The sequence below is a fragment of the Oncorhynchus kisutch genome, linkage group LG17 (genome assembly GCF_002021735.2).
Source record: "Oncorhynchus kisutch isolate 150728-3 linkage group LG17, Okis_V2, whole genome shotgun sequence".
NCBI lineage: Eukaryota > Metazoa > Chordata > Actinopteri > Salmoniformes > Salmonidae > Oncorhynchus > Oncorhynchus kisutch.
Genome location: NC_034190.2, coordinates 65,401,620 through 65,427,110, shown reverse-complemented (window position 1 = coordinate 65,427,110; position 25,491 = coordinate 65,401,620). Strand labels below are relative to the sequence as shown.

Genomic DNA, 25,491 nt, shown 5'->3' with positions numbered 1-25,491 from the left:
GTCCAATTGAAGGTGTCATAGGGACTGGTCCAATTGAAGGTGTCATAGGGACTGGTTCAATTAAAGGTGTCATAGGGACTGGTTCAATTGAAAGTGTCATAGGGACTGGTCCAATTGAAGGTGTCATAAAAAAGTGCATCCCCCTCCCCAACGTAAAAAATATTTTCACATGACTCTCCCCTTGTACGGAAAAAAATTAGCACACCCTTCCCCTTCATAGAATTAACTCAAAAATAAATAACTTAATACATTAATAACGGTAGCAATCTTGTGTTTATAAACGTGGATATCGACTTTGCCCATTCAACATACTTTTGTGGTAAAGTCAATGCCCTTGAGGGCTACGGCCCAGAAGGTTGAGGGTTCACTGACCACAACGAACAAGCTTAATCTCCCTGCCTGTTTCATTGAGGCCTACACTACAATCAGACAATCATTGGCTAGGGCGAAATCAGATTTTCAACATTTTGATGCCATATTTGTAATTTATTTGTATAAATATATGCCCCAAAAAATCCACCAATAGGTTTGTGTGCCAATGCACCACACAACCAATAGCACAATAAATAGATCTCAACAAAGTGCATTTGGAAAGTACTCCCCTTGACTTTTTCCAAATGTTGTTACATCACAGCCATATTCTAAAATTGGATAAAAAATGTTCTCATCAATATACTCACAATACCCAATAAGGACAAAGCAAAAATAGGTTTAGACATTTTTGCTAATTTATTAACAATTGAAAACTGAAATATGACATTTGAACTGCCCCTGAACAGGCAGTTAACCCACTGTTCCCAGGCCGTCATTGAAAATAAGAATGTGTTCTTAACTGACTTGCCTGGTTAAATAAAGGTAAAATAAATTTAAAAAAATTACATAAGTATTCAGACCCTTTACTCAATACTTTGTTGAAGCACCTTTTGGATTATGTCGAGGCACAGATCTGGGGAAGGGTACCAACACATTTCTGCAGCATTGCTTCCATCATTCTTAAATGAAAGAAGTTTGTTACCACCAAGACTCTTCCTAGAGCTGGCTGCCTGGAAAAACTGAGCAATTGGGGGAGAAAGGCCTTGGTCAGGGAGGTGACCAAGAACCCGATGGTCACTTTGATAGAGCTCCAGAGTTCCTCTGTGAAGATGGGAGAATCAAATCAAATCAAATGTATTTAAATAGCCCTTCGTACATCAGCTGATATCTCAAAGTGCTGTACAGAAACCCAGCCTAAAACCCCAAACAGCAAGCAATGCAGGTGTAGAAGCACGGTGGCTAGGAAAAACTCCCTAGAAAGGCCAATACCTAGGAAGAAACCTAGAGAGGAACCAGGCTATGTGGGGTGGCCAGTCCTCTTCTGGCTGTGCCGGGTGGAGATTATAACAGAACATGGCCAAGATGTTCAAATGTTCATAAATGACCAGCATGGTCGTCTAATAATAAGGCAGAACAGTTGAAACTGGAGCAGCAGCACAGTCAGGTGGAAATTGAAACTGGAGCAGCAGCATGGCCAGGTGGACTGGGGACAGCAAGGAGTCATCATGTCAGGTAGTCCTGGGGCATGGTCCTAGGGCTCAGGTCCTCCGAGAGAGAGAAAGAAAGAGAGAAGGAGAGAATTAGAGAACGCACACTTAGATTCACACAGGACACCGAATAGGACAGGAGAAGTACTCCAGATATAACAAACTGACCCCAGCCCCCCGACACATAAACTACTGCAGCATAAATACTGGAGGCTGAGACAGGAGGGGTCAGGAGACACTGTGGCCCCATCCGAGGACACCCCCGGACAGGGCCAAACAGGAAGGATATAACCCCACCCACTTTGCCAAAGCACAGCCCCCACACCACTAGAGGGATATCTTCAACCACCAACTTACCATCCTGAGACAAGGCTGAGTATAGCCCACAAAGATCTCCGCCACGGCACAACCCAAGGGGGGGGCGCCAACCCAGACAGGATGACCACAACAGTGAATCAACCCACTCAGGTGACGCACCCCCTCCAGGGACGGCATGAGAGAGCCCCAGCAAGCCAGTGACTCAGCCCCCGTAATAGGGTTAGAGGCAGAGAATCCCAGTGGAAAGAGGGGAACCGGCCAGGCAGAGACAGCAAGGGCGGTTCGTTGCTCCAGAGCCTTTCCGTTCACCTTCCCACTCCTGGGCCAGACTACACTCAATCATATGACCCACTGAAGAGATGAGTCTTGAGTAAAGACTTAAAGGTTGAGACCGAGTTTGCGTCTCTGACATGGGTAGGCAGACCGTTCCATAAAAATGGAGCTCTATAGGAGAAAGCCCTGCCTCCAGCTGTTTGCTTAGAAATTCTAGGGACAATTAGGAGGCCTGCGTCTTGTGACCGTAGCGTACGTGTAGGTATGTACGGCAGGACCAAATCAGAGAGATAGGTAGGAGCAAGCCCATGTAATGCTTTGTAGGTTAGCAGTAAAACCTTGAAATCAGCCCTTGCTTTGACAGGAAGCCAGTGTAGAGAGGCTAGCACTGGAGTAATATGATCAAATTTTTTGGTTCTAGTCAGGATTCTAGCAGCCGTATTTAGCACTAACTGAAGTTTATTTAGTGCTTTATCCGGGTAGCCGGAAAATAGAGCATTGCAGTAGTCTAACCTAGAAGTGACAAAAGCATGGATTAATTTTTCTGCATCATTTTTGGACAGAAAGTTTCTGATTTTTGCAATGTTACGTAGATGGAAAAAAGCTGTCCTCGAAATGGTCTTGATATGTTCTTCAAAAGAGAGATCAGGGTCCAGAGTAACGCCGAGGTCCTTCACAGTTTTATTTGAGACGACTGTACAACCATTAAGATTAATTGTCAGATTCAACAGAAGATCTCTTTGTTTCTTGGGACCTAGAACAAGCATCTCTGTTTTGTCCGAGTTTAATAGTAGAAAGTTTGCAGCCATCCACTTCCTTATGTCTGAAACACATGCTTCTAGCGAGGGCAATTTTGGGGCTTCACCATGTTTCATTGAAATGTACAGCTGTGTGTCATCCGCATAGCAGTGAAAGTTTACATTATGTTTTCGAATAACATCCCCAAGAGGTAAAATATATAGTGAAAACAATAGTGGTCCTAAAACGGAACCTTGAGGAACACCGAAATTTACAGTTGATTTGTCAGAGGACAAACCATTCACAGAGACAAACTGATATCTTTCCGACAGATAAGATCTAAACCAGGCCAGAACATGTCCGTGTAGACCAATTTGGGTTTCCAATCTCTCCAAAAGAATGTGGTGATCGATGGTATCAAAAGCAGCACTAAGGTCTAGGAGCACGAGGACAGATGCAGAGCCTCGGTCCGATGCCATTAAAATGTCATTTACCACCTTCACAAGTGCCGTCTCAGTGCTATGATGGGGTCTAAAACCAGACTGAAGCATTTCGTATACATTGTTTGTCTTCAGGAAGGCAGTGAGTTGCTGCGCAACAGCCTTCTCTAAAATTTTTGAGAGGAATGGAAGATTCGATATAGGCCGATAGTTTTTTATATTTTCTGGGTCAAGGTTTGGCTTTTTCAAGAGAGGCTTTATTACTGCCACTTTTAGTGAGTTTGGTACACATCCAGTGGATAGAGAGCCGTTTATTATGTTCAACATAGGAGGGCCAAGCACAGGAAGCAGCTCTTTCAGTAGTTTAGTTGGAATAGGGTCCAGTATGCAGCTTGAAGGTTTAGAGGCCATGATTATTTTCATCATTGTGTCAAGAGATATAGTACTAAAACACTTGAGCGTCTCTCTTGATCCTAGGTCCTGGCAGAGTTGTGCAGACTCAGGACAACTGAGGTTTGGAGGAATACGCAGGTTTAAAGAGGAGTCCGTAATTTGCTTTCTAATAATCATAATCTTTTCCTCAAAGAAGTTCATGAATTTATCACTGCTAAAGTGAAAGTCATCCTCTCTTGGGGAATGCTGCTTTTTAGTTAGCTTTGCGACAATATTAAAAAGGAATTTCGGATTGTTCTTATTTTCCTCAATTAAGTTAGAAAAATAGGATGATCGAGCAGCAGTAAGGGCTCTACGGTACTGCACGGTACCGTCCTTCCAAGCTAGTCGGAAGACTTCCAGTTTGGTGTGGCGCCATTTCCGTTCCAATTTTCTGGAAGCTTGCTTCAGAGCTCGGGTATTTTCTGTGTACCAGGGAGCTAGTTTCTTATGAGACATTTTTTTAGTTTTTAGGGGTGCAACTGCATCTAGGGTATTGCGCAAGGTTAAATTGAGATCCTCAGTTAGGTGGTTAACTGATTTTTGTCCTCTGGCGTCCTTGGGTAGGCAGAGGGAGTCTGGAAGGGCATCAAGGAATCTTTGTGTTGTCTGAATTTATAGCACGACTTTTGATGTTCCTTGGTTGGGGTCTAAGCAGATTATTTGTTGCAATTGCAAACGTAATAAAATGGTGGTCCGATAGTCCAGGATTATGAGGAAAAACATTAAGATCCACCACATTTATTCCATGGGACAAAACTAGGTCCAGCGTATGACTGTGACAGTGAGTGGGTCCAGAGACATGTTGGACAAAACCCACTGAGTCGATGATGGCTCCGAAAGCCTTTTGGAGTGGGTCTGTGGACTTTTCCATGTGAATATTAAAGTCACCAAAGATTAGAATATTATCTGCTATGACTACAAGGTCCGATAGGAATTCAGGGAACTCAGTGAGAAACGCTGTATATGGCCCAGGAGGCCTGTAAACAGTAGCTATAAAAAGTGATTGAGTAGGCTGCATAGATTTCATGACTAGAAGCTCAAAAGACGAAAATGTCTTTTTTTTTTTTGTAAATTGAAATTTGCTATCGTAAATGTTAGCAACACCTCCGCCTTTGCGGGATGCACGGGGGATATGGTCACTAGTGTAGCCAGGAGGTGAGGCCTCATTTAAAACAGTAAATTCATCAGGCTTAAGCCATGTTTCAGTCAGGCCAATCACATCAAGATTATGATCAGTGATTAGTTCATTGACTATAATTGCCTTTGAAGTAAGGGATCTAACATTAAGTAGCCCTATTTTGAGATGTGAGGTATCATGATCTCTTTCAGTAATGACAGGAATGGAGGTGGTCTTTATCCTAGTGAGATTGCTAAGGCGAACACCGCCATGTTTAGTTTTGCCCAACCTAGGTCGAGGCACAGACACGGTCTCAATGGTGATAGCTGAGCTGACTACACTGACTGTGCTAGTGGCAGACTCCACTATGCTGGCAGGCTGGCTAACAGCCTGCTGCCTGGCCTGCACCCTATTTCATTGTGGAGCTAGAGGAGTTAGAGCCCTGTCTATGTTGGTAGATAAGATGAGAGCCCCGTTCCAGCTAGGATGGAGTCCGTCACTCCTCAGCAGGTCAGGCTTGGTCCTGTTTGTGGGTGAGTCCCAGAAAGAGGGCCAATTATCTACAAATTCTAACTTTTGGGAGGGGCAGAAAACAGTTTTCAACCAGCGATTGAGTTGTGAGACTCTGCTGTAGAGCTCATCACTCCCCCTAACTGGGAGGGGGCCAGAGACAATTACTCGATGCCGACACATCTTTCTAGCTGATATGCACGCAGAAGCTATGTTGGTGATTTCTGACTGTTTCATCCTAACATCGTTGGTGCCGACGTGGATAACAATATCTCTATACTCTCTACACTCGCCAGTTTTAGCTTTAGCCAGCACCATCTTCAGATTAGCCTTAACGTCGGTAGCCCTGCCCCCGGGTAAACAGTGTATGATCGCTGGATGATTCGCTTTAAGTCTAATACTGCGGGTAATGGAGTCGCCAATGACTAGAGTTTTCAATTTGTCAGAGCTAATGGTGGGAAGCTTCGGCGTCTCAGACCCCGTAACGGGAGGAGTAGAGACCAGAGAATAATCGGCCTCTGACTCCGACCCCCTGCTTAATGGGGAAAACCGGTTGAAAGTTTCTGTCGGCTGAATGAGCGACACCGGTTGAGCGTTCCTACAGCATTTCCTTCCAGAAACCGTGAGAAAGTTGTCCGGCTGCGGGGACTGTGCCAGGGGATTTACACTACTATCTGTACTTACTGGTGCCACAGACGCTGTTTCATCCTTTCCTACACTGAAATTACCCTTGCCTAACGATTGCGTCTGAAGCTGGGCTTGCAGCACAGCTATCCTCGCCGTAAGGCGAGTACAGCGGCTGCAATTAGAAGGCATCATGTTAATGTTACTACTTAGCTTCGGCTGTTGGAGGTCCTGACGAATCGTGTCCAGATAAAGCGTCCGGAGTGAAAAAGTTGAGGAAAAAATAAATAAATATATGAACGGTAATTAAAAAGTGAAAACCGTAAAGTTGTCAGGTAGCAAAACAGGTTGGCAACAAAACGCACAGCAACTCGAAAACAAGCCTGCAAGTTGTGACCGGAAATGACGTCAGACGTACAATCACCCACCTTCCAGAAGGACAACCATCTCTGCAGCACTCCACCAATCAACAGGACAACGGCCCTAAGCACACAGCCGAGACCATGCAGGAGTGGCTTCTGGACAAGTCTCTGAATGTCCTTCAGTGGCCCAGCCAGAGCCCGGACTTGAACCAGGTCGAACATCTCTGGAGAGACCTGAAAAAAGCTGTACAGCAATGCTCCCCATCCAACCTGACAGAGCTTGAGAGGATCTGCAGAGAATAATGGGAGAAACTCCCCAAATACAGGTGTGCCAAGATTCTAGTTGCATACCCAAGAAGACTCAATGCTGTAATTGCTGCCAAAGGTGCTTCAACAAAGTATTGAGTATAGGGTCTGAATAGTTTTTTAAAATAAATTTGCAAACATTTCAAAAAAACTTTTTTTGCATTGTCATTATGTGGTATTGTATGTAGATTGATGAGGAAAATGTCATCAATTTTAGAATAAGGCTGTAATGCACTTTTTTGGACCAACACAGGTTAGTTTTGAGAAAAGTCAGCTGACCTTGTAAGCTACCTAGGTATAACGTAATAGCTAGTTAATTTTCTCTCACGATTATAAAGCCAACCAAATTTTTTATAAAAGGTTAGCTGTGTCTCTAGCTTATCCAGAGTCAGTGATACATAGAGCAACCATGTACTGTCTACAGCATCTATGGGAACAACTGCAATCATTTTGCAAGCGACATTACTGTAATGAATTACATAAAATGAACCTCATAAAATGTTAATGCCTGTAATGCTCATCTCCTGTAGCCTAATTGTCATCTCCTTATTTTCATACTAAATTACAAGGGTTGGATTTGCACTAAACCAATTTGTTTCTCAGCACTTAAAAGGCATGTAAAAAAATCTGGTATATGGTTTGCCTCATATACATTGTCTACTGGTATCATTTTGAATTGAGAACATATAGCTCAACATGTGTGAGTTGAGCTATTCTCTGCTTCAGATGACAGATGCCCATAAGGCCAGTAATGCCGTCATACTGTAGGCCTAAGGCTGCGTTGGCGATGCATGCCATATAAGCTGCAGAATGGATTCACATCGTTGATATACTGAGAGAGAGTGACAATCAAATAAAACAGATTGGAGATCTTACAACTAGACAAAAAGGAAATGTTCATTTGAAAACACAGATCCATTACAGACAGAAACCCCTCCCCTCTTTATTGCATGATTGTGATAGGTGATTAATCAACATTGACACTAGTTCATTTTGAATAATAGTATAAACACTTCACTTCAAAGAATCAACACTTCATCACTTCAAAATGTACAAATAAGCTAACTCGTATGTAAAGATTAGACATCTTAGTCTAAACAACAATAGATAATTGAGCAGTAACAAGTAGGCTATTATTACAAAAACTTTATTTCAGGTAAAAAAAAAACTCCATACCAGCAGTGGCCAACCTTGCTCCACTGATCCCTAATCTACTGATCTACCTTGCTCCACTGATCCCTAATCTACTGATCTACCTTGCTCCACTGATCCCTAATCTACTGATCTACCATGCTCCACTGATCCCTAATCTACTGATCTACCTTGCTCCACTGATCCCTAATCTACTGATCTACCTTGCTCCACTGATCCCTAATCTACTGATCTACCTTGCTCCACTGATCCCTAATCTACTGATCTACCTTGCTCCACTGATCCCTAATCTACTGATCTACCTTGCTCCACTGATCCCTAATCTACTGATCTACCATGCTCCACTGATCCCTAATCTACTGATCTACCTTGCTCCACTGATCCCTAATCTACTGATCTACCTTTCTCCACTGATCCCTAATCTACTGATCTACCTTGCTCCACTGATCCCTAATCTACTGATCTACCTTGCTCCACTGATCCCTAATCTACTGATCTACTTTGCTCCACTGATCCCTAATCTACTGATCTACCTTGCTCCACTGATCTCCAATCTACTGATCTACCTTGCTCCACTGATCCCTTATCTACTGATCTACATAGGTAGGCCTACACACATAACCCATGGCATTTAGGATATACCATTAGTCTCTTAGGATATTCATTGGGACCTCTCTCTTCATTTGGAAACAGGCTTTCACAGCTTTCCATATCTGAGGACAGAAAACATCACAAAGAAACGGGTTTCATTATACTCAAATTAGACAGCACTTAACATTATGTTGCTATTATCTCTATGTCCTCAAAGTTTTCCCCTCTAGGTACTGGAACTGGTGAATCTTTTAAAAATGTCTTTCCAAAAAATGACCTCCCTTATCCAGTAGCCTACACTCTCCCTTTACTGACATCTGGAGCTGCAATTTCATCCTCTTCCATGGCTATTATCTACAAATGCACCTGGAGACTGCATTTTTTTTTTCATTGATTAAGATACCTAGCTAATAGGAAGTTAGCTAGCTGATGACATTTAATTCACTTAGCTAAACAGTGTGTAAAGTTAGTTAGCTAGCTAGCTAGCAGCTTAGATGAGTTAGCCTACAAAGTGGCCTACTGTAGCCAGCTAGCTAGCTATCTATCATATAATACATCGTTTTTTTTATTGAAACTTGAATAGGTTCTCCAACTGCCTCTGTTTTTTGGGTTCTTACAAAAACGAAATAATGAACAATCTTCACAATATCTTTGGTGGTAGCAAAGCGCAGCCAGCAACCATGTGGATCAAATAGAACGGTCAACCCAATTGTTTCTAGTCATCTCTCCTCCTTTCAGGCCTTTTCTTCTTTGCACCTTACATGGCGATTGGCATCTAATAGTATTACCATGACGATGATCGACCTCAGTTCCTCTTTCAATCACCCATGTGGGTATAACCAATGAGGAGATGGCATGTGGGTATCTGCTTCTATAAACTAATGAGGAGATGGGAGAGGCAGGACTTGCAGCGTGATCTGCATCACAAATAGAAGCAGCTTCTATTTTAGCGCCTGGCAACACAGATGCTCGTTGGCATGAGCGAGCAGTGTGGGTGCAATGATTGAATAACGTGTGGAAATGTATTTTGCAACACGAAGCATGCACGCGACGTGAGCGGTGTGATCAGCAGAGCAGTTACCATACCAGGCTGTGATGCAACTGGTCAGAATGCTCTCAATGATGCAGCTGTAGAACATTTTGAGGATCTGGTAGTTCATTGGTGATGTGGACACCAAAGAACTTGAAACTCTCAACCCGCTCCACTACAGCCCTGTCGTTAATGGGGGCCTGTTCGGCCCGTCTTTTCCTGAGGTCCACGATCAGCTCCTTTGTCTTGTTCACATTGAATGGTGAATGGGAAAAAAGTGTCACTCGAGCGATTTAGAACGTGTTGTGACGTTTGTCTTTAGCAGCGTAATCCACCTTCAATAAATATAAATCATGTTGTATGGCTATAGCAGTGCAGGTATAGAGGAGAGGGAGGCTATGAACATGTTTTGTTGTCTGGGTATAGCAGTGCAGGTATAGAGGAGAGGGAGGCTATGAACATTTTCTGTTGTCTGGGTATAGCAGTACAGGTATAGAGGAGAGGGAGGCTATGAACATGTTTTGTTGTCTGGGTATAGCAGTACAGGTATAGAGGAGAGGGAGGCTATGAACATGTTTTCTTGTCTGGGTATAGCAGTACAGGTATAGATGAGAGGGAGGCTATGAACATTTTCTGTTGTATGGCTATAGCAGTACAGGTATAGAGGAGAGGGAGGCTATGAACATGTTTTCTTGTCTGGGTATAGCAGTACAGGTATAGAGGAGAGGGAGGCTATGAACATGTTTTGTTGTCTGGGTATAGCAGTACAGGTATAGAGGAGAGGGAGGCTATGAACATGTTTTGTTGTCTGGGTATAGCAGTACAGGTATAGAGGAGAGGGAGGCTATGAACATATTCTGTTGTCTGGGTATAGCAGTACAGGTATAGAGGAGAGGGAGGCTATGAACATGTTCTGTTGTCTGTGTGACAGGGGAGAAGGTACATGGGGAGAGGAAGGTTATTTTTTAGATGCTGCTGCAGTCTCCCCATCTGGATGGCCATGTCAGCTCTATTTAACTGATTTAACTTTAACACAATCCATGGGCCAGTGAGCAGAGCAGAGCACAAGGCCCACTGTAGAACACATTCCACTGATAAATACAACAATACCCCCCCCCCCCCCCCCGTCACATTTACCCTCTGCCCCTTCCTTTCTAACAATCTTTTACAAACACCCATCCTCCCTCCACACACACCGCTGAATGCCTGATGTGTTTACCGAGATAGTCTGCTCATTTTCACTGGAGTGCAGGTGCTGTGCTGTTATGGATATGAGAAGACCCTATAGGAGTTGATTGCAGAGTCACCTGACGACACTCATCCACCTAACCACCCCTTATGTTTTCGCCTGAATGTGGATAATGGCCAGCTTCCCACCCTCATCTCATCTCCACTGTGATGATGCAAGCCCCGTGCACACAGCGCTGTAGCTCTGTCTGTCTCCTAGCAACATTCAACAGCCTGTTTATTCCACCCTGCCGCTGTAACCACAGTGCCCGCACGCCCCGGAGATGAATCACGTCTCTCTCCTGATCTATTTAGCTACCACTCTGACCCGGTGGCACTCTCTATTCCGCTCACCAACTGTTTTCTCACAACAGCTTCCATTGCTCTATGCACCTGCTCCACCAAGTCTCATCTCCCTACCTTCCTTCCTCGCTCTCTCTCTCTCTCGCTCTCACTCTCTCGCTCTCCTTCAGAAGCCTCACTCTCCCCCTCCCTATCACTTTCTCTCTCCAGTTCCTCCTCTTTCCTCCTCTCTCTCCTTGAGTGTCCTCCCTATCAGCTTCTCAGTTGAAGGTCTTCTCAGAGTGTATTTCTGTCAAACAGTAGCCATGACAACCACCAGTGTTTATGGAATTCATATTGTTTAGGTAAGAGTGAGTTATAGATGGGTTCAGGCGTATTTGAGTAAGCTACCTGGTTTGGTAATCAGCCTAATTTCTAAAACGTGTCAGAAAGGGGGATGGTAGGGTGTGAGAGAATAAAGTTAGAACCTGACTGAAATCTGATTACTGTAATAGGTTTACAAGTGTTTTGTGGTTCTCACTCACAAGGCTTTAGAAGAGCGACAAACAACCCTATGACGAAGGTATGAACATGGTCTCCCATGCTACACAATATACGAAGTCATAGATAATATATCATTATGTTTAACAATACCACTCCTTATTTCATTATTCCATACCAGTCACCTCATCTGAGCATATACCATCTGTATTCAGGCAGTAGGTTTGCATGCTGCTTTTTTGCATACACAATCACACACACCGAGCACAGCCTCAATATATCTCCCTCTCTCTCACACACACACGTTTGGGATGCCTTGCACGTTTAGCTAGCTAGCCTATCAATACATAATCACATCCTGGTAGTTAGTGTAATCTCAGACTCCTTCATTGCATCCTCCTCTCTCTCACACTCTGCAATGCATTTATATTGCTCCTCCTATCTTCTCCTATCCTCTTCTTCACCCTCCCTCCCCTTCTAAGCCATTCAATTGGAACATTGCAGGATTATCTGTCCACCATTGAGAAACACTGGCTTGTTCACACTGGCTCTGGCCAAGACGGCCAAAAACAAAGAAGTTCAACAGAGCCCACTGTTCTCCCTGCTAATGAATTCAAACAGAAGCCAAATCTGGACTACAAAATAAGACTCGAAGAGGGAGTAGCCCGTGTATGGTTCCCACAAGGGCTTGTGGATATACATTTATTTTTGATAGTGTCCTTCAATCTGTTTTCATGGGTGCAAATAGGGTAAGCGAAAATCATTAATATTGTTGCTCATTTCTGAGCCATAATGGCTTTGACCTTTGCCTTTATTTCTTTCTGGCTGTGCTGTTAGACAGATCCTAGTATGTTGATTGTACAGTGCAATATCCTGCAAGCTATGTCTTCAAGAGAGGTCGTTGATTCATTAATTGCCCAAGGATTGGATCAAAACTCTAATGGACCCAATTATATGACATTCGGATGTATGTCTCTTATCCAAGTCATTTAAAGTTGCCTTCAGTTGGTCAAATCGTCTATCCTCTAGTTATTAAGGGAGAGACTGTGTACTGGTCGTGTTTTTATATGGGCACCAAGTTTATATTAGAGATATGGTTTGATAAATTGTCAAGAAAACGTAGTAGCCTATTAGAACTGTTTGGATAATTTTTATAGGCATATTCTCCTCATTAAGCAAAAGATACTCAATCATTTTTTATGGTGGAAAAGGCTTGATACTAAGATCAGCTTACTGTATCAGTTTTAGGTACAGTAAGTGAAAATAACCTTTTGAGTCTTGTTCTGAAAAGGAGAAGTAGAATCTGTTTGGCACATTTAGTGGCCTTGAAACCACAAGCAACATGAAAATGATGTGCAATATATTGAAACTTTGATGTAGCTATTTTCATGTTTAGATTTGACACCTGTCATTCTGAACATCAATTGATGTTTCAATCAATTAGGCTATTCTCTGTCTTTCTCATCTCCTCACCACGCATTGCAAAGGAAGACAATCTACTGGCAGATTGACCAAAATAATTAAGCAGCATGTCTCCCTACCTCCCAAATTAAATTAAAACAAACTTTTTTATTTTTTAAATTTTTTTAAGTAAGAGAATATTTGCTAAATAAACTGAAGTTTAAAAAAAGTAACACAATAAAATAACAATAAAGAGGCTATATACAGGGGCTACCGGTACCGATTCAATGTGCAGGGGTACACATCCCCTCAAGTGATGATCACTTTTGTTTGTGGCACATGCCACTTTACAACCCGGAGTACCGGAGGATGATGTATTCTCATTCTGTAGTGTGACCATCTGAGCCTGAGGACCTTTGTGTCCACATTGTCCTTTAGTATTAACAAACATTGTGCCAGTAACCAATCTAGCAATAAGCCTTTGACCCTATAATAGTTTGAGAGGTTAACCATGCATGAAAGGACTGTGACCTTCCATGCAGCTTGTCTCACAAGGTGATTTTGGAATGGTATGAGTTCTGTTTTTCCCTTGTTATTTCACAATAATGGTAATGCTGCTGAAGGTTAGGTGTGCTTAGTTAGCTTTTCAATGTCACAGGCGTGTTTACATGTAAATATACAGTATTAGCATTGATAATGTAAAATGTTTTTGTTTTTGCACAAAAATACAGTAAATAACTTAACGCTAAAGCAAAGGTTTTATACAGTTTATTCAAAGAGTATGCAGTTATGTTTAGGTGTGGTTGAGTGTTCATCCAATATAATTCAATGTATGGAAATGCCTGAAAAATGGAGCATGTTTGACAATGACATTTCACATTCACATACTTCGCCCAAATTAATGAATGTTGAAAGCATAATCTAGCTTTATTCACATTTAGAAACTGCCTCACTATGGTATAATAACTATATTATAGTAGTGTGCGGTATAGAACCATGTGGGTTTCTTCATGAGCTCAGCTTTTAGAGTCTTGCAGGGGCTTAGCCGGCTCTGGAGGACAGCATGCCTCTTAGCCAGGGATCCAGAGGCTAATTGGAGGGCCAGACTGACAGACAGGTAGACGGACCTATGATCTCACTGAAATGAGAAGCGCACCAATAATAATGGGCGGGTCCTAGCTTGGTTGAGATTATCTAGAGAACCTGACCAGCGGGTCAAAGTGTGAAATGTCTTGGTTCACCTGGATGAAACATTGTCTGCAGCATATCAAACAGATTTAATGCCTTGCTGAGTCACGACTTCTGATTTCCATGCATGGTATAGATCTTATTGCTCATAAAACTTCAAGGCAATAACTCTGTGACAGTAAACAGTAAACAGTAAACAGCGGAGGCGACCGGTCCGCTCAGGATCATCCCTGTGGTTGGCGTCCTGCGTCTGGAGCCGAACGCGCCGGGGAGACGGTACTGTCACGTATGCTCTCTCTCCGGCCTCTAGGTCATCATGCTCCCGCGCCTTAGCAGAGGTGACCGGTCCACTCCTGTATTCACTCCCTGAACTTCCTTCCCGACTCTCGGAGTACATAGTTAAAAAAACAAATCAAAATATATTTTATATTTGAGATTCTTCAAATAGCCACCCTTTGCCTCAATGACAGCTTTGCACACTCTTGGCATTCTCTCAACCAGCTTCACCTGGAATGCTTTTCCAACAGTCTTGAAGGAGTTTTCACAAATGCTGAGCACTGGTTGGCTGCTTTTCCTTCACTCTGTGGTCCAACTCATCCCAAACCATCTCAATTTGGTTGAGGTCGGGGGATTGTGGAGGCCAGGTCATCTGATGCAGCACTCCATCACTCTCCTTCTTGGCAAAATAGCCCTTACACAGCCTGGGGGTGTGTTGGGTCATTGTCCAGTTGAAAAACAAGCCATGCTGGTTAAGTGTGCCTTCAATTTTAAATAAATCTGACAGCGTCACCAGCAAAGCACCATCACACCTTCTCCTCCATGCTTTACGGTGGGAAATACACATGCGAAGATCATCCGTTCACTCACACCGCATTTCATAAAGACATCGCATTTCATGAAGACACTTTCCAATTTGGACTCATCAGACCAAAGGACAAATTTCTACCAGTCTACTGTCCATTTCTCATGTTTCTTGGTCAAAGCAAGTCTCTTCTTCTTATTGATGTCCTTTAGTAGTGGTTTCTTTGCAGCAATTCATGCATGAAGGCCTGACTCCAACAGTCTCCTCTGAACAGTTGATGTTGAGATGTGTCCGTTCACTTGAACTCTGTGAAGAATTTATTTGGGCTGCAATTTCTGAGGCTGGTAACTCTAATGAACCTATCCTCTGCTGCAGAGGTAACTCTGGGTCTTCCATTCCTGTGGCGGTCCTCATGAGAGCCAGTTTCATCATAGCGCTTGATGGTTTTTGTGGCTGCTCTTGAAGAAACTGTCAAGGTTCTAGAAAAATTCAATATTGACTGACCTTCATGTCTTAAAGTAATGATGGACTGTCGTTTCTCTTTGCTTATTTGAGCTGTTCTTGCCATAATATGGACTTGCTCTTTTACCAAATAGGGCTGTCTTCTGTATACCACCCTACCTTGTCACAACACAACTGATTGGCTCAAACACATTAGGAAGGAAAGAAATTCCACAAATGAACTTTTAAGAAGGCACACCTGTTAATTGAAATGCATTCCAGGTGACTACCTCATGAAGCTGGTTTAGAGAATTCCAAGAGTGTGCAAATATGTCATCAAGGCAAAGGGTGGCTATTTGAAGAATCTCAAACATAAAATATATTTTGATTTGTATAACACTTTTTTGGTTACTATATGATTCCATATGTATTATTTCATAGTTTTGATGTCTTCACTATTATTCTACAATGTAAAAAATAGTAAAAATAAAGAAAAACCCTTGAATGAGTAGGTGTTCTAAAACCTTTGACCAGTAGTGTAACTGCCTTGGGTTTACGCAAGATAGTGTGATGCGCAGTGGCGATAACTGTTGTGTTTGTATTACTGCGGGGCTGATGCAGACATTGCTGTCCTGTATCTGCAGTATAGCTGCCCTGCCTGTGCTGCTCGGCGCTCCTGCTAGTCACGATTCATCACACAAGGAACAAAATGTTCCAGGGTTCCGATTGAGATGAGTAGCCCATCATCAAGGCTTCAAGGTCATATACTGCAGAAATGTGTTTGAAGAAGTAAACACACTGTCTATCTACATTGCCTCTCTATTGCATACTTTATCAAGTAGCCTATAGACCAGTGTTTCCCAACTCCACTCCTCGAGTACCCCGAACAGCACACATTTTTATTGTAGCCCTGGACAAGTACACCTGATTCAACTTATCAACTAATCACCAAGTCCTGTTAAGTTGAATCAAGTGAGTTTATCCAGGGCTACAACAAAAATGTGTACTGTTGGGGTTACTTGAGAAGTGGAGTTAGGAACCACTGCTATAGAATCCCAGGCACAACCACACAAACCACACATAATGTAGACTGTTCATGATTATGGTGACCTTGTAACAGATTAGGGCTGAAAATGTGTAGCTGTTATCTATCATGTGCATACAACTTGGCTTCTGAGATCCACCAATCCTCATCTGTAAGGTGTTAATAAAGACACTAATATATCAGGTTGGCTCAAACTGATCACAACACTCACCTTATGTTGGTAAATATTATGTTGGTCCCTTTAAGGATTTACTGAACGTGGCCAGTGTGTAAGTCAGTTCACCTGGTGATTCCCTGTGACACAGATGCTAGATGGCAGACAGCCGAAGAACGAACAGACATGCCACCTTTACTTCTGTCCTCTTAGGGAGCATCACCAGAGAAAAATATCATGTCTAAATGGCTTGCTAACTTAGCGTCTTACTCTACGTTCAACCCAAATCCGAGATTGTATTGCTCCATTGTTTATGTTTTGTCATTTATGATTTCTAAATAAACCAAAGCTTGTTATGTAGCTTGCTCTGTTTCAAACCAAGTATTGGTGCTGTTGTTGGGCTGGCACACATGCTCAGGATTTTGTCTTTAAGACATTTCCTTCCTTGTTTAGGGACCATTTAATGTTGTTTTATGTAGTGTATCCCTCCATGTGCTTGCTATTTTACACTGGGTAGTTGTGGATACTTTTAGGCCTGAAGGAGGTGCCACTAATAAATAGTTCATTGAGACAGGAAAGGAGAGCAAAATAGATTAGGTTTCAATTAAAGCTCAATACAAGAATAGTCTGTGCTATTTTATTATTCGCAGGGAAACATCGACCAGCCGGCAAAGGAATAGATACTAATCGTCTATTCATCTCAAATCTTGGAGGAAAGCCAGGAAGCACTATATTTTTTAGAAAGTGGAAAGGTTTACAAAGTAATTGGCAGTTGAATCACATTGTTAGAGGGCACCTACAGTTGTATAAACTTACACTAGATGTTAATGTGAAATAAATGTATATTTTGGTCTCTTTTACTGTCTGATATCTGGGCTGTATAACTTCTTGTAGACTTTTCAGAGAAAGGATATACAGTGTGAACATCAGGGTTTCCATTAGTGGGCAATAGCCGGCTTTTGGCCAATAAAAAAAATGAAAAGGCGATAAATAAAAAACTGTTGCTGGCCAAAATGACCGGGAGGAAAAAAAAGCCTAAATAATCCTTTAACTTCCATTGCTATATCACCCTGAGGATTGGGGATTACTGAGAGGGAGATTGTTGGAAAGATTTTTCAAATAGCTTACTGTGAGGAACTATAGTTTTAATGTTATCAATTTCAATTTAAAATATATATATATACAGTGGGTAGAACAAGTATTTGATACACTGCCGATTTTGCAGGTTTTCCTACTTACAAAGCATGTAGAGGTCTGTAATTTTTTTATCATAGGTACACTTCAACTGTGAGAGATGGAATCTAAAACAAAAATCCAGAAAATCACATTGTATGATTTTTAAGTAATTAATTTGCATTTTATTGCATGACATAAGTATTTGATCACCTACCAATCAGTAAGAATTCCGGCTCTCACAGACCTGTTAGTTTTTCTTTAAGAAGCCCTCCTGTTCTCCACTCATTACCTGTATTAACTGCACCTGTTTGAACTCGTTACCTGTATAAAAGACACCTGTCCACACACTCAATCAAACAGACTCCGACCTCTCCACAATGGCCAAGACCAGAGAGCTGTGTAAGGACATCAGGGGTAAAATTGTAGATCTGCACAAGGCTGGGATGGGCTACAGGACAATAGGCAAGCAGCTTGGTGAGAAGGCAACAACTGTTGGCACAATTATTAGAAAATGGAAGAAGTTCAAGATGACGGTCAATCACCCTTGGTCTGGGGCTCCATGCAAGATCTCACCTCGTGGGGCATCAATGATCATGAGGAAGGTGAGGGATCAGCCCAGAACTACACGGCAGGACCTGGTCAATGACCTGAAGAGAGCTGGGACCACAGTCTCAAAGAAAACCATTAGTAACACACTACGGCAGTGTATCAAATACTTGTTCTCCCCACTGTATATACATTTCCCTACATTTCCACACTGCAGGCCAGGACCTCGTATGTGTGCTCAGGTGGGCGTACTCCCTCAACATTATCAGGAAGGAGAATCCAGACACATGCTCATTGCTCACATGGAGCACTCCAAACAAACGACAAATTTGAAAAAGTCAAATCTCATAAATAACGGTTATGAAATAAACCAGGTCCTGGCCTGAGGTGTGTTGGGTCATTGTCCAGTTGAAAAACAAATGATAGTCCCACTAAGCGCAAACCATATGGGATGGCGTATTGCTGCAGAATGCTGTGGTAGCCATGCTAGTTAAGTGTGCCTTGAATTTTAAATAAATCACAGACAGTGTCACCAGCAAAGCACCCTCACACCTTTTCCTCCATGCTTCACAGTGGGAACCACACATGCAGAGTTCATCCGTTCACCTACTCTGCGTCTCACAAAGACACTGCGGTTGGAACCAAAAATCTCAAATTTGGACTCCTCAGACCAAAGGACAGATTTCCACTGGTCTAATGTCCATTTCTCTTATTTCTTGGTCCAAGCAAGTCTCTTCTTATTGGTGTCCTTTAGTAGTGGTTTCTTTGCAGAAATTTGACCATGAAGGCCTGATTCACGCAGTCTCTATAACGATACAGGGTGCCTGCATGTATCTATAACGATACATCTGCCTGCATTGGAGGCAGATGGTTCGAGTCTCTGATAGTTATTATAAAACAAAGGACTGTCAAAAGATCATAAACCAGGTCAGAGTCCAGGAGGTACAGAGTGGCAGGCAGGCTCGAGGTCAGGGCAGGCTGAATGGTCAGGCAGGCGGGCTCAGTGTCAGGGCAGGTTGAATGGTCAGGCAGGCGGGCTCAGTGTCGGGGCAGGCTGAATGGTCAGGCAGGCGGGCTCAGTGTCAGGGCAGGTTGAATGGTCAGGCAGGCGGGCTCAGTGTCAGGGCAGGCAAAGGTCAGGACCGGGAGGACTAGAAAAACAGAGACTTGGAAACAGCAGGTGCACAGAAAAACCATGCTGGTTAACTTGACTAGACAAGATGAACTGGCAACAGATAAACAGAGAGCACAGGTATAAATACACTGAGGGTAATAGGGAATATGGGTGACCCCCGGAGGGGGGTGGAGACAATCACAAGGAATTGGCAAGAGACAGTAGAGCCATTCTGGAGAGAGACTCATCTGTATCTTTGCCACACACCCTTCCCTTCTTGTCTCAACATTTTAAATTATACTCAATCCACATTATCTTGACATATTTTAGATACTTTTCACTGACAGCCACATCTAAATAATCAACTTGGCCTATTGCCACACGAGCTGCCCAATTTGGGGTTTTTCGAAATAGGCATAGGCCTACGAGCTTGTGATTTGAAACAATCCACAGCCCAAAATAAATAATAATAAGCTAATGATGATTCTTCCGTTGCTAAGTTTTGCTTTCTGGTGAAGTATTTTTCATTATTTCTTTATTTTAGTACAGACAGGAGTAATTATATTATTTTGTCAAATGTATTTCAATTTATTTCCCTGTTGGACCGACCGCTTTGCCATTTATTTTCTGTTCTATTGGTTTTAATACCATCTTTCTTCCATTGTCCAGAAGCCGAAAGTAGAATCCTAGTCATAATAGCAACCCAACCTAGTTGATTGCATCTTCAGATTCCCTGGTATGTCACATATGGAACCGCTGTCATGTATGCTGTTTAGAATGGTGTTTTCCCGCAAATTGTATTTTGGCGAATATTTGAAAAGGATGATTTATTGGCTGCAACATTACATGAGTTGCATGTTCTGTTAGAAACATTTCCATAATCTAAATGGGATTTCTATAAGTCTGAGCTCTGTGGATGGACGGACTAATGGGTTATGCACCCAGTGCATATGGGTCCGGTAAATTTCTCAAATGGAAGGTAAATTAAAATCTTCCCGGTCACATTGTCTGGCGCCACATTTTCCAAATGGAAATCCAGGTGTGCGTGTCCTGTGTGTGTCTGTGTGTGTCCATGTGTGTGCTTGTGTCAATGTGCTCAGCCTTGCGTGCTTTGGCACACATGCATGTGTGTTAGTATGCCTACATGTCTGTGTGCAGTGAATGTGTAGTGTTGCAGTCTTCCAGATGGAATATGTCAGGGTAGAGGAACACTTTATGCTTAGCTACTATGTAGTACAACGCAGTGTCATACCTCCATGATGACAGTGATGCTGTGTGCCCTGTGGTGTCTGTGCTATGGTTTCTGGGACAGGCGTGTGGAAAATGGCCTTTCTGTTCCCCGGGGCCAGGGAGCAGTATTCTTTGGGACAGAATACTATTTTTACCTTACTATTAGAGCTGTCTCAGAGCCTCCAAAGGAAGCCTTTCATCGGTGCTGCTCATTGAGTGGTTACGGAAAACATGGTTTCTGAATACCATTGAGAGCCCAAGTATTGTATATCATATCACATCATGTAAATGATGAATGTTGTACACTCTTAGGGTTCCAAAAGGGTTCTTTGGCTGTCCCCATAGGAGAACCCTTTTTGGTTCCAGGTAGAACTATTTTGGATTCCATTACCTGGAAAAAGGGTTCTTCAAATGGTTTTCTTATAGGGACAGCCGAAGAATAGTTTTAGGTTCTAGATAGCACCTTTTTTCTAGGTGTGTAGGATGTTCTACTGTATTGCATTTATATAGCTATGCATTCTCACTCTTTCCTCCTTTTCTCCTCTTTCTCTCTCTCTTTCTCTTCCAGTGCATGAGGAACCCAGCTCTGCTGCTGACACATTTAGAGTTTAGCCTGCTTTGCCACAACCAGGAAAATGTCGGGGTCCTACGATGAATCTGCTGCTGCTGCTGACGACGCTATGGACAGCTTTTGGGAGGTACTTCAGAAAACACCATCCATGCTGTTCTTTTGGGCTGTGAAGGAAAACCTATCGACCTTTATAAGCCAAGTCAGACACAACAATCCCTCTTTAGGAGACATTAAACATGGACCTGACTGGCCACCATCTTCTTTTCACTGTTTGAAAAGGTTATTGACAACAGAAAACAAACATGATACAGTAGGTCATTTCATTTCCGCAAAGATCCATAGGAATATGGTTGCTTATTCCAATGCGTTGATATTGTTGTTGTTGCACAGAACATATCCAATTAGTGCTAATGAATTCACTGAACACAGAGACCCTTTTGTGTCATCGCATGGAGGAGGATCACAGACACACAGACAGACAGAGCCTCTCAGTTAGAAGCAGCACTGAGGGAGCCATTCAGCCTACATGCACCTGCCCTGTATAGATCTCTATGTGGCCAAGAAAGCCCTGGCCACAGCATAGTGAATAGCATAATGACTCTCACAGGGCTAGATGTTTTGATATGAAAAGCACATATCTGACAAAAAACACACCAAATACAAATCTGAATATCATCTATATACTGTGAACTCTGCTCAAAGGGGCTTTGTTTTGAATCTTACATAGAGGACAATGTATGGCTACAGACACTGTTGATAACCTGAAGTTGAGAACTCAAGTTTATGTATGTTGGGTTGTTGTTGCTGTAATCAGATGCAATCACTGTACCCTGTACCCCACACCTGTCCCACCCAGCCCAGGGCCCATCCTGTCTGAATGGACAGAGTGGTCTGTGACTGTAGGCTGCATTCCTGTCTCTGCCTCGTCCTGTCAGTGTCCTATCCCTGATAATCTGTCTGCCTGCATTAGAGCAGAGTACAGGATTATAGCAGTCACAGTGCACAAGCACACACACACAGACATGCGCGCGTGCACACAGGGACAAACACACTTACATGCACGGGCCATTAGACACACACACAGAGCGCACACACACTCACACAAAGCCACTGCCATTGCATAACTACACATGCACAGGCACGAGCCCCCCCCCCACCTCTCCCTCCGTCATGCACCATGAGCTCACGCCCCCTGCAGGCACTGGGGGGAGGGGCCTCAGATCTCTGTACTGCATATAATAAAGTCCTATTCCAGTCTCCCTTTCACCTAATTTAAGACCTGATTTACTTAATAAAAGGCACATCTCAAAAGGTGGTCCAGGTATCCTCATGACATGGCACAAGATGGGGGTGGGCCTTTCCTATTTTGTTCTCTATCGCTCCTCTATTTTTCCTCAAGCAAGGGGGAAGGCCGATGACATCACAAAGTCACCATCAGACCAACTCCTAGAATGGCCTACTCCTTGAAGTTTGCAGGTGTCTAAAAAACACTCTTTTGCTAAAAACATATTTTTTGACCCTTTAGTGTGTGCTATTCACTGTCATTGATTCTTGGGATATCACTTTTCAGCAGGAATAGTTCCAAAATCACTGGATGACGTCTTTAAGGTGGCATCTCTTAAGGTGGCATCTCTTAAGGTGGCATATCTTAAGGTAGTATGAGAATGATGAAAGAGAGTACAGATGATTCTTTATTACTCAAGGGTACTAAAAGATAATATATCATTTTTATCACTACATCAGAGTTGTAGTATTTAACTCCATTTGACTACATTTCTAATTTGACTCTCCCAAGAAAGAAAATTAATTTACAGTTTATGTTGGCCCATCAGATTAGTTATTTCCATTTCAAAATATCTTAGTGGTCTTAGAGATTTGGCGTGTTGCACACTTACATATTTTAGATTTTTTTGTGTGCAAATGACTGCATCCTCATCCTCAATCATTGATACCAGTATGTCAATTCAAGGGAAGACTTGTGTTTTCCTATTTTATGTAACTTGGACCTTTAATCTAACCTCTCACTATTCTCAGGTGGGGAACTACAAGCGTGCCGTCAAGCGGATTGACGACGGCCACCGGCTCTGCAATGACCTCATGGGCTGCCTTCAGGAACGTGCCAAGATTGAGAAGGCCTATGGTGACCAGCTGACCGCCTGGTCCAAGAGATGGAGACAGCTGATCGAGAAAGGTCAATATCGGGATTGGAGAGGTTCAATCAATGAACCAAATCTTACTGTGTGGATTAGAAGCTACTCATATGGTGGCTTTTGTTGCAGTCTGTTTTGAGGTCTTCATCCCATATTAAATTAATTTGATTCATCTCACTGCTCAGCTGTATTGTGAGTGTTTTCTGTAAGATGACAACAGTCATACTTTCTGAAACCTATATGTTTTGATTGAATGTAAGTAGCCTTGCATGAGCCGGAACACCTCATAGGAGCAGGAGCCTATTTCCTGTTTCTGTAGCACGAGGCAGCTTGATGTACAAGTACACCCCCTGGACAGGATGTTAGTCTATCGCAGGGCCTTAACTCCAATCTATCTCCTTAATGCTTAGTGCCACGCACAAGTGCATTGGGTCTCATTTTTACAGTCTTTGGTATGACTTGGTCAGGGATCAAATTCCCAACCTTCCAATCTCAGGGCTAACACTGAGTTGGTCACGTTCATATTTTCCATCATATTTTTCTGCCACCTATACGTTGTGATTGAATGTCCCCCTGTGATATTCTCTAATCCCAGGACCACAGTATGGCACCGTGGAGAGGGCGTGGCTGGGTGTGATGACCGAGGCTGAGAAGGTGAGTGAGCTGCACCAGGAGGTGAAGAACGGCCTGCTCAACGAAGACCTAGAGAAGGTCAAGAACTGGCAGAAGGAGGCGTACCACAAGCAGATGATCGGAGGCTTCAAGGAGGCCAAAGAGGCCGACGAGGGCTTCAAGAAGGCACAGAAACCATGGGCCAAGAAGCTCAAAGAGGTAAATTGACTGGAAGGGTTAGGGAAGGGGATCTGTTGTATCCTCCATGTGTACTTGCATTTCTAACAGGAAAACCACGTTATTCTTAAATCCAATACAGGGGACACTATATTTGATATGTGAGTAGGCATTTGATGCACTTGGCTGTTTTCATGACTGACCTCTGAGACCACAACTGGTTAGATTAGTTCATTTGGCTGTGCATCAGTCTGCACTCTTAGAAGAAAGGGTTCCAAAAGGGTTCTTCGGCTGTCCCCATAGGAGCACCCTTTTTGGTTCCAGGTAGAACCCTCTGTTGAAGGGGAACCAAAAGGGTTCTACCTGAAATGAAAAAGGGAATTCAAAGGGTACTTCTATGGGGACAGCCGAAGAACCCTTAAGGTTCTAGTTAGCTCCTTTTTTCCCGAAGTGTGTGTCTGGCTGCAAAGGTACTGCATGTGTGTAGGATAGGTGACGCACACTACACAGTTGTCCTTGGACTAGGACTCACTTGAATCAGCCCTAATATGATTTACAGAGGCCATCTTAAAAACAATGGCTGTTTAACTTACATCTGAGTCAACATACAAGTTGCTCTGCCAAACATCTAGGTACTGTAGCTATTGGCATATGTGTTAGTCCTGTTTTGTGTACCATAATGACTCTTGCTGCATCACTCATCCAAGCTTAGCATCAGAGAACAACATTGCCTTTGCGAAAGTAACTCAATTAAGTCACTGTCATGCTTAGATGTATTAGTATTTATACAGTTTATCTATAGGGATACTAAGATTCTGTGTGTGCTTCCACAGATGGAGACTGCTAAGAAAACATACCACATGGCATGTAAGGAGGAGAAACTGGCCGCCACCCGCGAGGCGGATGGGAAGACACAGGCCTCCGTCACAACTGACCAGCAGAAGAAACTCCACGAGAAAACAGACAAGTGCAAACACGACGTTCAGAAGGTGAGACAGAGAGGCTCAGGGTCGGACAAATGGAAGATAGAGCAACAAAATGACATGACAACCTTTTCTGTACAAATGTATGGAAAGGTAAGACTTTACACGATGCCATTTGACGTTCTCCATATCAAACAGGAGAAAATTCCATGTTATCTAGTGTCATTCCATCTGTTTTAAAACATATATGGTGCTATTAACACCATAGTGTGTGTGTTATTGCAGTATACTACCGTAAGTACATTCATCTGTTTCTGTTAGCGGCTTAAGTGAAATAAGCTGTGAAAAACAGAATCAATGCAGTGTGGCAGATCACTCTAGTGATCAGACAGGACATTCATTTTATTTAACTAGGCAAGTCAGTTAAGAACAAATTCTTATTTACAATGACGGCCTAGGAACGGTGGGTTAACTGCCTTGCTCATGGGCAGAACGACAGATTTTTAACTTGTCAGCTCGGGGATTCGATCCAGGA

At 42.9% G+C, this 25,491-nt stretch overlaps 1 protein-coding gene across 7 annotated transcripts in view; it reads left to right on the top strand.

Annotated features, from left to right (window-relative positions):
• The window catches only part of LOC109908115 (protein kinase C and casein kinase substrate in neurons protein 1), a 63,276-nt gene that overhangs the window by 26,743 nt on the left and 11,042 nt on the right, over positions 1 to 25,491 (top strand). For 3 of the 7 annotated variants that reach the window (XM_031794374.1, XM_031794371.1, XM_031794373.1), the window contains 4 exons: positions 21,092 to 21,221; positions 23,129 to 23,285; positions 23,840 to 24,075; positions 24,867 to 25,022. In XM_031794374.1, the coding sequence (XP_031650234.1) occupies positions 21,159 to 21,221; positions 23,129 to 23,285; positions 23,840 to 24,075; positions 24,867 to 25,022 (612 nt within the window). In that variant the 5' untranslated portion in view covers positions 21,092 to 21,158. Of the gene's footprint in view, positions 1 to 11,941; positions 12,176 to 21,091; positions 23,286 to 23,839; positions 24,076 to 24,866; positions 25,023 to 25,491 lie in introns of those variants that run through there. The other 4 variants (XM_031794372.1, XM_031794369.1, XM_031794368.1 and 1 more) reach the window with 4 other exon arrangements.